The sequence below is a fragment of the Ursus maritimus genome, unplaced genomic scaffold (assembly GCF_017311325.1).
Source record: "Ursus maritimus isolate PB19 unplaced genomic scaffold, ASM1731132v1 scaffold_21, whole genome shotgun sequence".
NCBI classification, from domain to species: Eukaryota; Metazoa; Chordata; class Mammalia; order Carnivora; family Ursidae; genus Ursus; species Ursus maritimus.
In genome coordinates, this window is record NW_024424564.1 from 12,900,010 (window position 1) to 12,913,113 (window position 13,104).

The 13,104-nt window shown below is 41.3% G+C and overlaps 1 protein-coding gene across 1 annotated transcript in view; it reads left to right on the forward strand.

Moving 5' to 3' along the window:
- LGR5 (leucine rich repeat containing G protein-coupled receptor 5) overlaps positions 1-13,104 on the forward strand; it is a 123,450-nt gene that overhangs the window by 54,001 nt on the left and 56,345 nt on the right. Inside the window, exon 2 of the mRNA XM_008684389.2 lies at positions 22-93. Coding sequence (XP_008682611.2) covers positions 22-93 — 72 coding nt within the window. The remainder of the gene's footprint in view (positions 1-21; positions 94-13,104) is intronic.

Sequence of the window (13,104 nt, forward strand, 5' to 3'; positions counted from 1 at the left end):
GCTGTCTGTTTTCCTCTCCAGAGACCTCAGTATGAACAACATCAGTCAGCTGCCCCCGAATCCCCTGTACAGTCTCCGCTTCCTGGAGGAGTTGTAAGTATCGCCATAGTAGTGATGCGTCCAGTCGACACTGAGCACATGCCTCTGTTTGCCCCTCATACTTACTGTGGGAACCAGATAAAACAAGGCAAAAGAGCTGTCAGCACCAATAATTTTGGCACATGAGGAAACACTTAGTTGGGAGGGGAGAAAAAAAGAATTGCCTATGATTCTGGAAATCAACTTACAAAAGAGTTGACCATGAGGCTACAACTTTCTAAGGTGAGACTGAGCCAAACAAATTAAAATTTTAAAACAAAGGCTGTGTAAGAGCGTTGGATGTCTCTTTGGAAATAGTTAAGCAGCAGGATATTAAAAGTTTGAATACCGGTTCATGTTTATTAAAATAGCAAGTAAAGCTATAATCAAAACCAAAAACTGCTGCTTGGTTCGGGTTGTGACAGGGAGAATGGAGTCCACATTCCGTAGCACCAAAACTTCTTGTCCTAATCACTTTTAATTACTATTTTCCTACTTCTTAATTTAGCTTCCCTCAAGGCTTGAACAGAAAAACATGAAATCCACAGAGGACTTAAAACCGGGCTCTCCCAAGCTCACTGTAAAAAAAATAAAAAATAAAGAAGGAGGAAGCTAAAATTAGCTAATGATACACAGAGGAATCTTGATTAAGTCTCGTAATCACTTTCCAGAAGATGAAAAAGAACTATATAATCCAAAAATCTGCATTTCAAAATTCATTTGCTTCTCTTACCCTTTGGAGTGATGGAGGCTAAGGGAGCTGTGTGCCATCGCAGTCTTCATGAGGAAAGTTTGGCACTGTCACTTGAGCACATCCTCTGACTGTTGATTAAAGGAATTGTGTAGGCAATGACCTCTTTTGAAAATGCTTCCTTTATAAATCCAAAGTCAGGGTCCAATCTGGAGAGTAATTTAAATGGTTGAGGCACTGCGTGATCCACCTCGGGAAGTGGGAAGAATGTTCCATCATAAACAAATTACACTGCATCGATCTTTCCCCTTTTCAAGAGGATAATATTCTCAGGTTTCTCCCCTTAGGGTTTTATCTGTTTTTTTGATGGCCTTATATTTTTAGCAAATGCTATTGTCTTACTACTGAAATCAGTTGAACATATGCCCAGGATGTTATCCAGGGATATGGTGGGAAAGGTCAGATAATGAGGCCGTACAGGAAGTTTTTATCATTCATGGGTTTTCACTCTGGGTTGTCCACACTCCTCTTTTCCCCTCTTCTCTTTTCTCTCTCACCATTTCCATGGCTAAAAAGTAACCTTGGTCAGGGCTGAGTCCCTGTCTATCTTAGTCATGGCTTGTGTGTGATAAATGATCAATACATTTTGATGAACAAATGAATACTTAGAAAGCAAAACATGTACAAGGAGCTTCTCATACAAGTTGGCTACCTTAGAAAAAAGCAACAGACATGGTAGACATTAGCCAGTATTTCTAAAGATTACCTTTAGCAAATTTCAGTTAGGTTCTTTCCTGATTTCCATCCTTCTCATCCTCCCTTGCTCACCAACATTAATACACAACGTGTAGTCCTATGCACACCCCCCACCCCGTATGTTGAAGGTGTGTCTTTGCTCTGCTTTCCTCTGTCATGTCCTTACACTGGGCGACGGCACAAGGCTTCCGTCTGTGTCAACGTGCAGCTGCACTCTAGACTACGAACTGAATCAATAAAGAATTCACTTCCCCAAGGACTTTGTTTAATAGAATTCTTCCCTCGGTGACCCAACTCATTCAAAATAACTCCTCTTTCTTCATGAGGTAAATGTTAATTCTGTTCCAAGGCCAGTTTTTCAAAGGATCATTGAGAAAAGTCAAAGAAAAAAAAAAAAGAGAGAGGGAAATACCATTTGAAAAAGATATTTTTCTGTATTGTCTTATTTTTCTATCTGGAAACTCCATTAAGTGTCTTGACTGTGGAATCACGGAATTTCAGAAAGAGAGGGGACCCTTAAAGGGCTATTCATTCTAGTTTTTCATTCGGTTCTGGATTCCCTCTGCTGAGCTGGCTGACTTTCGGAATTCAAGAGTTAGACCGCTTTCTCATATATAATCCTGTGTTGCATCTGACTGCTGTTTCGAAGACATCATTATTCATTTCGTGGCAAAAGGGGATAGTATTTATAGAACCTGGAAAAGTGATCAACTCTGCTTGGTTTATTTTTTTGTTCCCAAGGCTAATTTTAGGGTGTTGTATTTAAAACAAAACAAAGCATAACAAAAAAACACCTGTCTTGCAGAGCATTGCGATTATGCCTCAGTCATGTTGCTGATAATTTCTATTAGACTTAGCTATGCTTAAGTCTATATTCTCTTCTGGAATGTAAGATCTTCAAAATACTAACATATCGTAATTATAATGACAACAATAGTAGTTTCCTCTGTAGGAGGCACTGTTCAAAATGCTTTATACACGTTTTCCCGAGAATCCTCCTAACAACCCCATAAAGGTAGATATTCTTATTATCCCCATGTCATAGATTTAAAAAAAAAAAAGATGAAGTACAGAGAAAATAAGGAACTGGTTCAAGATCATGCAGTAGGCAAGCGTCAGGGCTAAGATTCAAACCCACATTCAAAACCACACTTAGAAAGTAGAGGGAATGTTAGAAATTGTGTGTAGTTCGTCTGGGATTTCTTGTCCCTAATAATATCTGGAACAGTGGTTTGCACAGTTGAATCCTTTCAAGTGTTATTTAAACCGAGTTTTGTAATGATAGTTCTGTCATATATCCGTGTCTGTCTGTGCGTATGTGGAGGAATGAAAAACAGTAAGGGAGAGAGCTGTCTACCAGCAGGGTGACATTGGATATTCAGGTTATTAATTTATTACCGTCACCTATTATTGGCTATCGAGAAGTATCATCAGAATTTTCAGATGTAGGGGCACCTGGGTGGTTCAGTTGGTTAAGCATCTGCTTTCAGCTCAGGTCATGATTGCAGGGTCCCTGGATCGAGCCCCGTGTCGGGCTCCCGGCTTCTCCCTGTCCCTCTGTCTGCTGCTCCCCCTGCTTGTGCTCTCTCTCTCTCTCTGTCAAATAAATACAGAAAATCTTTAAAAAAAAATAATTTTCAGGGGCGCCTGGGTGGCACAGCGGTTAAGCGTCTGCCTTTGGCTCAGGGCGTGATCCCGGCATTCTGGGATCGAGCCCCACATCAGGCTCCTCCTTTATGAGCCTGCTTCTTCCTCTCCCACTCCCCCTGCTTGTGTCCCCTCTCTCGCTGGCTGTCTCTATCTCTGTCGAATAAATAAATAAAAATCTTTAAAAAAAATTAAAAAAATAATTTTCGGATGTAGAGTATCACCAATTTGGCATTGCCCAACAGGTACAAAGCCTTAGTGAATATTTTTACAAGCACAAGCATGTACTTCAGCAGCGTGTTTCATAGAGTATACTACCTGAACTAGCAAATGCCGACCAAGCAGCTAAGACAGACATTCTTTTCCCCAAATTTTTATTTATATTCTTGTTAGTTAATATATAGTGTAAAATTGGTTTCAGGAGTAGAACTGAGTGATTCGTCACTTACATAACAACACCAGTGCTCATCACAAGTGCCCTCTTTAATACCCATCACCCATTTAACCAGTCTCCCCGCCTCCCCTCCAGCAACCCTCTGTTTGTTCTCTATAGTTAAGAGTCTGTTTCCTGCTTTTTTCCCTCTCTCTCTCTCTTTTTTCCCCCTTCTCGTATGTTCAAGATACAGACATTTAGATGTCTGTCATTGGGTGTGTGTCTTTTGTTATGACAACAGAGCACCGTTCTAAAAGTATTCTTTCATTCAATTTATTCAGCTCGTCTCTGTGCTTTCTCTCTTCAGCCATTAAATGGAAAAGTGTTACTGATGCTATTAATGATATTAATGAAACTCCCACCACAAAGCTCAATTTTTTTTTTTTAAAGATTTTATTTATTTATTCAACAGAGATACAGACAGTCAGCGAGAGAGGGAACACAAGCAGGGGGAGTGGGAGAGGAAGAAGCAGGCTCATAGCAGAAGAGCCTGATGTGGGGCTCGATCCCAGATCGCCGGGATCACGCCCTGAGCCGAAGGCAGACGCTTAACCGCTGTGCCACCCAGGCGCCCCACAAAGCTCAATTTTTAAAAATCACTATTAATAAAGGCAAGTTACCACTCTTTCCATTCATACTAATTACCCCACTTAATCATCTCCCTAGTTTAGTTCACTTAACTATGTTACAAACTGTGTAGACAGCCATGATTCAGCCCTCATTCATCCCTGGAACGAGACAAAGGTGCCGAGGTTTAAAATCCTCTAAGAATCCATAAAGCCCTAAAGGTACTCACCGAGCATGTGTTTAGAAATATATGTATATTATAACCCTGGAGAAAGTGACTTCCTGAGGCAAATATTTAAGAAGAATAAAAGCCATCAGTGTTTTTTTTTTTTTTAATGATTTTTTATTATATTATGTTAGTCACCATACAGTACATCCCCGGTTTCCGATGTAAGAAAAGCCATCAGTGTTAATGGTCTCTCTCCCTCCTGACGTTCTGGAGTGCTTACTGCCTGTGCCCCATGTGTTGGCACATTCAAGTCTTGTTTATCCTCTGTTACTTATATTTTTAAATCTACGTGGTGAGCGGACTTGCACCAGCCAAATGTCCTATCGTTGCAATGGGAGAGCCTTTTCCTTTTGGCAAAAAAACAAAAACCATATCTGAGTGTGGAGAGCTGCGCTGTGTAGAGAGAAAAGCGCAGTATCTAGAGGCAAAGCCCAGGACTCTTGTCCCGTCTGTGCCATTTACTAGCTGATAATCCACTTGACCTCCCTGGGCCTCAGGGGTAATGGTGAGAGCTGCTCTGCCTGCCTTTCGAGATGTTTCTGAGACTCGAATGAAAGGACGATGAGAGAACTTTGCTAAATTCTAATTCGCGTACTGAGTTGTATTAGTAAAATGAGAGCAATGTAAGATGAGAGCACCTTCAAGAAGATTCTAACTTACACTTTCTTTCCTATTTCCTGAGCCTGATTTTGCAGTAACCTGGGGATCCAGGACTTGGGAAGGAAAAGCTGTTTCAAACTGTGAGCTTTAATGGGTATACACGATCGGTGCAGAATAACTCTTTACAGAATTTGAACACCGTGAGCGCTAATTGCGTTGCTCTCCAACAGTGTCTCTCCCCATTCTGTTGATTCAGTTCTACCAGGGACTTATGTTAATGTTTGCCATTTGGACAAATAGAAGATCCTACGTTTGGTCCCTCAGAGGGTGTTCAGATGTGAGGAGCTAATGGCAGAGCGTGCCTACTGCTGACATTCCAGGTCCCATTAAACTTAGGTTCGCAGTCCGATTAAACCAGACGGGGAAATGAACTGTTACCATTTTAAACAGTGTGAGTTGAAGGCCTTTGTTTCCGAGTAGCATTTTAAAATCTCTCCAGATTCTAATGCTATTGGAATCAAATACTCGATTTAGCCGTCAAGGAAACATGAGAAGCTCTAGGGAGGTCTGTTTTTAAGTTACTATTGTTCCCTGGAACTGTTTGCTCATATTATGGTTGGCCTTGCGGAATCTCTATATAAATAGTAGATACCGATTATTGCAGATGAAATTTGTCATGAGAAATACCACCAAACTTCCTGAAAGCAGAATCTATGCTTGTTACTTCTACTTCCTTATGTTGCTGAAAATGGTGAGAGCTGTCCTCCCCGTCTTTTGAGATTTTTTTTCTGAGGATCAAATGAAATGATGATGAAAGAACGTTGGTAAACAGTAATTCACATAGTGGATGTGTTAGTAAAGTGAAAACACCTTCATGCCCACGAATGATCTTCCTGCCCCTTGGCTTTGTCGGAGTGTTCAGCCTCCTGTCTTCATAGATCTGGCAAATGATGAAAAATGCGGCCTCTTGGGAACTCTTTTTCTCTAATGTTATTCCATGGCAGTTACTTTGGTTTTCTTCCGAATGTCTATCCATATAGCTGCAGATAGACATTTAGATGTCTGTCCTTGTGTGTGTGCACACACGTGTATGTATCTCTTGTTATGATATTTTGGGCAGTGTTTTGAAAGTGCCTTATCTCTCCGGCTCCTCTTCTTTTTCCCTTTAGCATCTTTTCTCATCCACTCCCAACTCCTATAAAATATAGACTTTCCCCCAGATTACTGCACTTGGTTTTATTGTCTCTTTTCTCAGGTACTTTTCAGTTCATTCATTGAGTACATATTTACTGAGCCACTGGGAACGTAAGAGACAATGGGACTTGCTCTGATTCATTCACTCATTCAACAGGTCCCCGCCTGAGGGGAGCTCACAATCTAGTCGGAGAGACATAAAAAGTGAGGAATCTGGCACCCATGATATTTGATGATTGTAACAAGAGTAAAGAAGAATGCAAACACAGGTGGAGAATAAATAACAAGAGAGGACAAAGAGGGAAAGTCTGTCTAAGAAGGTGACATCTAAACTTAGATCAGGAGAATGAAGGGAAGTTGGTGGTTCTAAGAGCTGGGGTAGAATGTTTCTGGCCAAAGAATAGTGTGAGTGGAGGTCTTGAGGTAGGAAAGAACATGACATGTTTGCGGACATGTTGCTGAAACTGAGTGAGGGAGAGGGACGGACATGAGGTGAGGTTGGAGAGGAAGGCAAAGACCAGATCATGCAGGACCAATCAGGCTATGTATAGAATTCAATTAAGAGCAATGGAAAGCCATCGGAGGGGCTGTGGTCAGCTAGTGAAATAATAGGGTTTAAGATTTTAAAAGATTTCTCTGATTTCTGTATGCAAAAGAGATTGAGGTCTTACAGAAGTGGAGGGACCTGATAGGAAGCTACAGACTCATTAGGAAATGACTACAGTTGTCTGGGAAAGAAACCCAAGAGTTGAACTATGTTTGTTAAGATAGATGACCACCAAACCAATATTTCTAGTCCAGATTTCTTTTGCCTTTGACTGCTAGACCAGTGGTTCTCACAGTATGGTCCCCGGACCTGAGTATTGACATCACCTGTGAACTTGTTAGAAATGCAAGTTCTGTGCCCCATTCCAACCTAGTGAATCAGAAATTCTGGGGATTGGGCCCAGGCTCTTCAGGCGATTTTGATGAATGATAAATTTGAGGACCACTACTCTAGGCCAGTGGTTCTCGAATTCTAGTGAGATCAGAATCATCTGAAGTGCTTACTAAATCATACATTGCTGAGCCCCACCACAGCATTTCTTCAGCAGGTTGGAAGCGGGGTGGGGTGGGGGGAGTGGGGAGGAGATATCTAGAATTTGCATTTATATCAAATCCTCAGGGATGCTGATGCTGCTAGTCTGGGGACCATACTTTGAGAATCATCCACCAAGTGACACTTCCACCTACCCACAAATACTTTAAAACTTAACAGCCGTAAAACCAGATTGACTCGTCCAGCCCCCCAGCAAGCTTTTTCTCTTGCTTTTCCTGCTTGCCATCAGCATTCTTATTCTCCAAACTTGTGATCACTGTGTCTGTCACTCACTTCTTTTGTTCCGTAATTCTTTCTCTCTCACCCTCTGGTATCAGCCAGTTTCCAAGATCCAGCACTCATAATTCCACATTGTCTTTCCCATTCATTTACCCTATTTCATCATCACATAGGTCAGGTTCTTATTGTCTTTTCTGGATAACTATTAAAACCCATTAACTAATCACCTCTCCTAATTCTCCCAACAAGTAATGAATGAATCATGGTTCTGGGGATGGATAAAGGCCTCTGGTTGACTTATCAATACTGTACTGAGAGAACTATTTCAGAGTTTCCCAGCCTTGCATATGCATTAGTATCACCTGGAGCATTTTTAAAACTATTCATTACTGGGGCTTATTCCCAGAGATTCTGATTTAATGGGTCTCAGTGGGAACCCAGACAGTATTTTTTAAAGCCCTATAGGTGGGGTGAGACCCACTGGGATATATGGAAGCATCACAGTGCAGGAAGACAGTCAGGGACTCATCAGTTGATTGAATTTGGGGACCAAAAGGGAAGTCTGAAGGTGAGAGATGACTGTGAGTAAGGTTATGAGATTAGGTGCCAGGAGACCCGTGAGGCACAGTCAGTGAAACACGGAATTCAAGGGGAACGACTGATATTTTGGAGGCAGAGGATGGCTGGTTCTGGATATACTAGGTGTAAGGTGCCAGTAGGACATCCAAATGGAGATGTCATTAACACAGCTGGAATGGGAGTCTGGGGTATGATGAGTCTGTCCTAGAAATAATGTTCTAGAAATAATTTTCTTGGGGGCGCCTGGGTGGCTCGGTAGGTTAAGCATCTGACTCTTGATTTCAGCTCAGGTCATGATCTCAGGGTTGGGAGATCAAGCCCTGTGCTGCGCGTGGAGCCTGCTTGGGATTCTCTCTCTCCCTCGGCCGCTGCCCACTCCTCTCTCTCCCTCTGAAAAACAAAACAAAACAAAACAAAAAAACCAAAGAGGTGATTCTTGAAGGCTCTAGGGCAGATGAGGACCTTGAGAGAAGGTATAGGCTCTGTGTTCCCCAGTGTGGCTGTTGACCCATATTAAAATCACCTGGGCTGCATAGTTTAACATGCAGATTCCTGAATCCTTCCCCCTAGAAACTCTGATTCACCAAATCTGGGTTGGGGCCTGGGAATCTGAATTTTTGTGGCTTCTCAGGAGATGAGAAATGCACCCTACAGTTTGAGCCCCACCGGAGAAAAAACAAAAGGTGTGAGGAAAGAAACTTGAGTCACATCTATGTTTAGAGAATGAGAAGTACAAGAGGGGCTAGCAGGAAGGAAGAGAGACCACCAGCCACAGAGGTGAGAGCAGTAAGGTTGCACAGGAGCTGCAGGGCAATGGGGGGGTGGGAGGAAGAAGCAGTAAGGACAGTTTTCTTGTGGCCTTAACCCCAGTGATGCAGCCATCTGTGTCCTTGTGTTTTTTCTGTTTTTGATGGATTTTTCCTGACCAGCCTAACCTCCAGGTCAACCTGCTTTTACCCACAGTAATGGTTAATACCTCCAGTTTTTGAGCCAAAATGCTATGATGAACCAAATTCTCTTGTGTAAGCTTTTCTGTGTAAGCGTGAGCAAATAACCTCTCTTAGGCTCATTTTCCCCTCTGTAAAAGGGCAATAATCATGTTGTTTAATACGATTTTATAATAATTAAATAGCACAGTGGATGTAAAGTACTTACCATTGTGCCTGGCACTTACGAATTATTTAATAAAAGGTGGATACTACTTGCATGCTGCAAAGCACTGTATGTGGCATATTGAAAGCACTCAAAGAAGGGGCACCCGGGTGGCTCAGTTGGTTAAGCGTCTGCCTTTGGCTCAGGTCATGATCCCAGAGTCCTGGGATTGAGCCCCATGTTGGGCTCTGTGGGGAGTCTGGTTCAGTGGGGAGTCTGCTTCTCCCTCTGCCTCTCCCCCTGTTCATGCTCTCTCTTTCATGCCAGACCTGAAGCGACCGTAGCACTATGGCCAAGATCAAATGATCAATCAATACTTATTGATTCAGCTGCCTGCTCTGTGCAGGCAATAAGATTCTTGACCTTAGGAATCTATAATCAAATCAGGTAGACCACAAATAAAAAGATAGAAAATGAACAGCATTGTATAAAATATGTCCTACAGGAAAGTGGACTCTGGACTGAAGTCATTAAGGGAAGCTTCACGAAGGAATTAATATTGTGGTTAAAGAAGCCATAGGACTTTATGCCCACTAAAGTATTACTCTCTGTTACCCTGAAGAATGCATTTAATCGCTCCAGTGGTCTTAGCCTTTGAACCTTGAAATCTGAATATTTTTATCCTAATAATGAAAACAAAATGGACAACTCATAAATACACACAAAAAGAAAGATTTTTCACTGGATTTGACCAATTGGATATGCTTAACTCACAGAGGGGTGGAAACCACACTTTTTTTGAAAATCACAATTTCTTGAGGCATATTAGGAATGACACTTATTTCCTCCGATGGGAAGAAAAACAGTTGATAGAGTTTCATAATCCTCACATCCAAGACTGCTAAATAGGCTTCAGCAAACCTTACCAAAGATGAATACCAGCGGGTTAAACTCTAAGCATCTGGGTCCTTCTGACTAGCATGGGCATCTTACAAATAAAATCTTCCAATAAACAAATCTTCCAATAAACAAGAAGAAACCCACCAGGGTAAGCTTAGTCAATGACAAAGACGATGCATTACCCCCAACAGAGATAAGATTAGTAGATCACATCTGACTGTGAGTTTCATCCTGTTTATGTCTAAGTCTTCATCTTCAGACACTTGGCCTCTTTAAAGATAACCCAAAGCCACACTCATCAATGGGGTGGCCCCAAAAGCAGCAGAGGACTTATCAATAGAGTTGAATCATGAATAGCCAATCTGAATTGAATATGATGTTGTTTTCATCACTTTGTCTTTTGAAAGTCATTCATTACAGTATTATGGTTCTTGCTCATTGCATTTTAGATGAATTTTTTCATATGAGAATATTTTGACACATCATACAGAAATAGGAGACTTCAGAGATGTTATGTTTAAGTGATAGTTTACAACTATTCAGGTGAATCACAACTCAGAAAAGTGAAAAGAAGTTTAGAAATAGTAACAGAGTCACTGAAAATTCATATCAGAAAATCACGGAGAAGGAAATCAGTACGAGAAAACTGGAATTCAGCAAGTGTCATCCAGAGCTTCAGAATGGGAAGACGGGGGAAACTACTACCATCAAGCTTGATGTCAGCCCTCACCAAATTTCTAGAAAAAAATAATTTTGCAAATATAGAGTGTGTGCTGTCTGGGTCTCATGTACTTTGTAAAAAAGTTGGAAAATAAAGCAGTAATTCTAGGAGCCAGCATGAATTTGCTAAGTAGTCAGAAGTGCCTTTCTTTCTTTCTTTCTTTCTTTCTTTCTTTCTTTCTTTCTTTCTTTCTTTCTCTCTTTCTTTCTCTCTTTCTTTCTTTCTTTCTTTCTTTCTTCTTTCTTTCTTTCTTTCTTTCTTTCTTTCTTTCTTTTAGAGAGAAAGAGAGAGAGTGGGGGTTAGCAGAGGGAGAGGGAGAGAGAAAATTTCAAGCAGACTCCTCACACAAAGCCTAACTCAGAGCTCCATCTCACAACCCTGAGATCATGACCTGAGCTAAAAATCCAGAGTCTGATGCTTAACGGACTGAGCCACCCAAGTGCTCCAGAAATGTCTTCTTTTAAATCATAAGGGTTATCATATTCAAGTTCATTCTGCTCTGATTATTTAAGCAGACCTGCTGTTGAATAACTTCTATGCTCCCTTAGAGAATACTAGATTACAATTAAATAAAACTGGGAAAGGGACAACATTTTTCATTTTACATAAAACCTTTCTGAGCTTTGGTATCTTTACCTACAAAATATCTTACTTTGTATAAGATAATAATCTTATATAATTATTATATTGTATATAATCTCTGATCTACCTCCTGATATGAAGTATGGGAATATGCTTTTAAAATGTTACATGGGGAAGTGGGGGTGGCGCACCTGGGTGGCTCAGTTGGTTAAGTGTCAGACTCTTGGTTTCAGCCCAGATCATGATCTCAGGGTCATGGGATTGAGCCCCACATTGGGCTTCGGCTCCTCACTCTGAGGGAATCTGCCTGAAGATTCTCTCCCTCTTCCCCTCCCGCAATGCACTCTCGCTCCTCCCTCCCTCCCTCCCTCCCTCTCTCTCTAAAATAAATAAATTAAATAAGTCTTTTTAAAAAATGTTACATGGAGGCACCTGGGTGGCTCAGTCAGTTAAGCATCTGACTCTTGATTCTGGCTCAGTTCATGATCTCGGAGTGGTGAGATCGAGCTCTGTGTCAGGCTCCATGCTCACCAGGGAGTCTGCTTGAGATTCTGTCTCTCCTCCTGCCCCTCCACCCGCAAAATAAAAATAAATAAATCTTTTTTTTAAATGTTATGTAAAAAATAATAATGAAATAAAATATTAGTGATGCGTAATCAAGAAATCTTCCAGTAAACAAGAAGAAAACAGTAGGGTAGAGAGAGGATGAGGGGGGAAAGAATGAGGGTAAGTAGGAAATGCACGTGTAACAGAAAAACAATTTGAGGGCAGAAAAAACTTCTGAGAAAGAACCCTATCATTTTAAAAGAATAAGTGAAATGAGGCCCGGGGAAGACAAGGGACTTTAATTAAGCTTTACTGCACACTAATGGTGAGAAGGGAGAAAACCAAAAAGGGAAAGGGGGGAAAACCCTAAGAATTATAAGGCAAAAGTTTCTCACAAGAACTGACCCAGGCGGCCTGGTAGAACTTGCCATGCCCTCTCACGTAGCTCTGGAAATGCCCATCTGCCTCTAGAACTCAGCCAGGACCATGGTTCCCTGCACAGTAATTTTCCTGAGGCTCTCAACCAAAGAGCAGGGTCGAGCACCCCTTCCACTCACTGTGCACACCCCGTTTTATCCACATGCTTCTCCCTCTCCAGGCCGACATCCAGAAAGGAGAAATCAGAAATTAGAGGTTGCATCTGATTGCTTTGCTCCATTTTTTATAAAATGAAGGTACCAAAAAAAAAAAAAAAAAGAACCACTTAGAGATTTAAACTACTATAGAGATTAAAAGAAACATTATCAAAGATATTTTAAATGGTTGTTAAACACCAAAACATCTACTTATTTGATTTAATCAAAGAGCCATGTGTCTACTAGAACTTGATTTTTTTTCTTTTTATGGCAGTTGAGTTGGTAACACTAACAATAGTGGGACAATAGGAGTCTTATATATGGAGCAGTATCTTTAAGAATAAAAACGTTTTTTTACATCATATAAAAAATAGAAGAGTTTTCCTTAGGGGCGCTTGGGTGGCTCAGTCGGTTAAAGTGCCTGTCTTCGGCTCGCACTGACCTCGGGATCTGAGGATCGAGCCCCGCGTCCGGCTATGGCTGGGTGGGGAGTCTGCTTCTCCCTCTGCCTCTGCCGCTCCCCTTGCTTCTGCTCTTTCTCTCTCTCTCTCTCTCTCTGTCAAATAAACAAATAAAATCTTAAAAAAAAAAAAGTT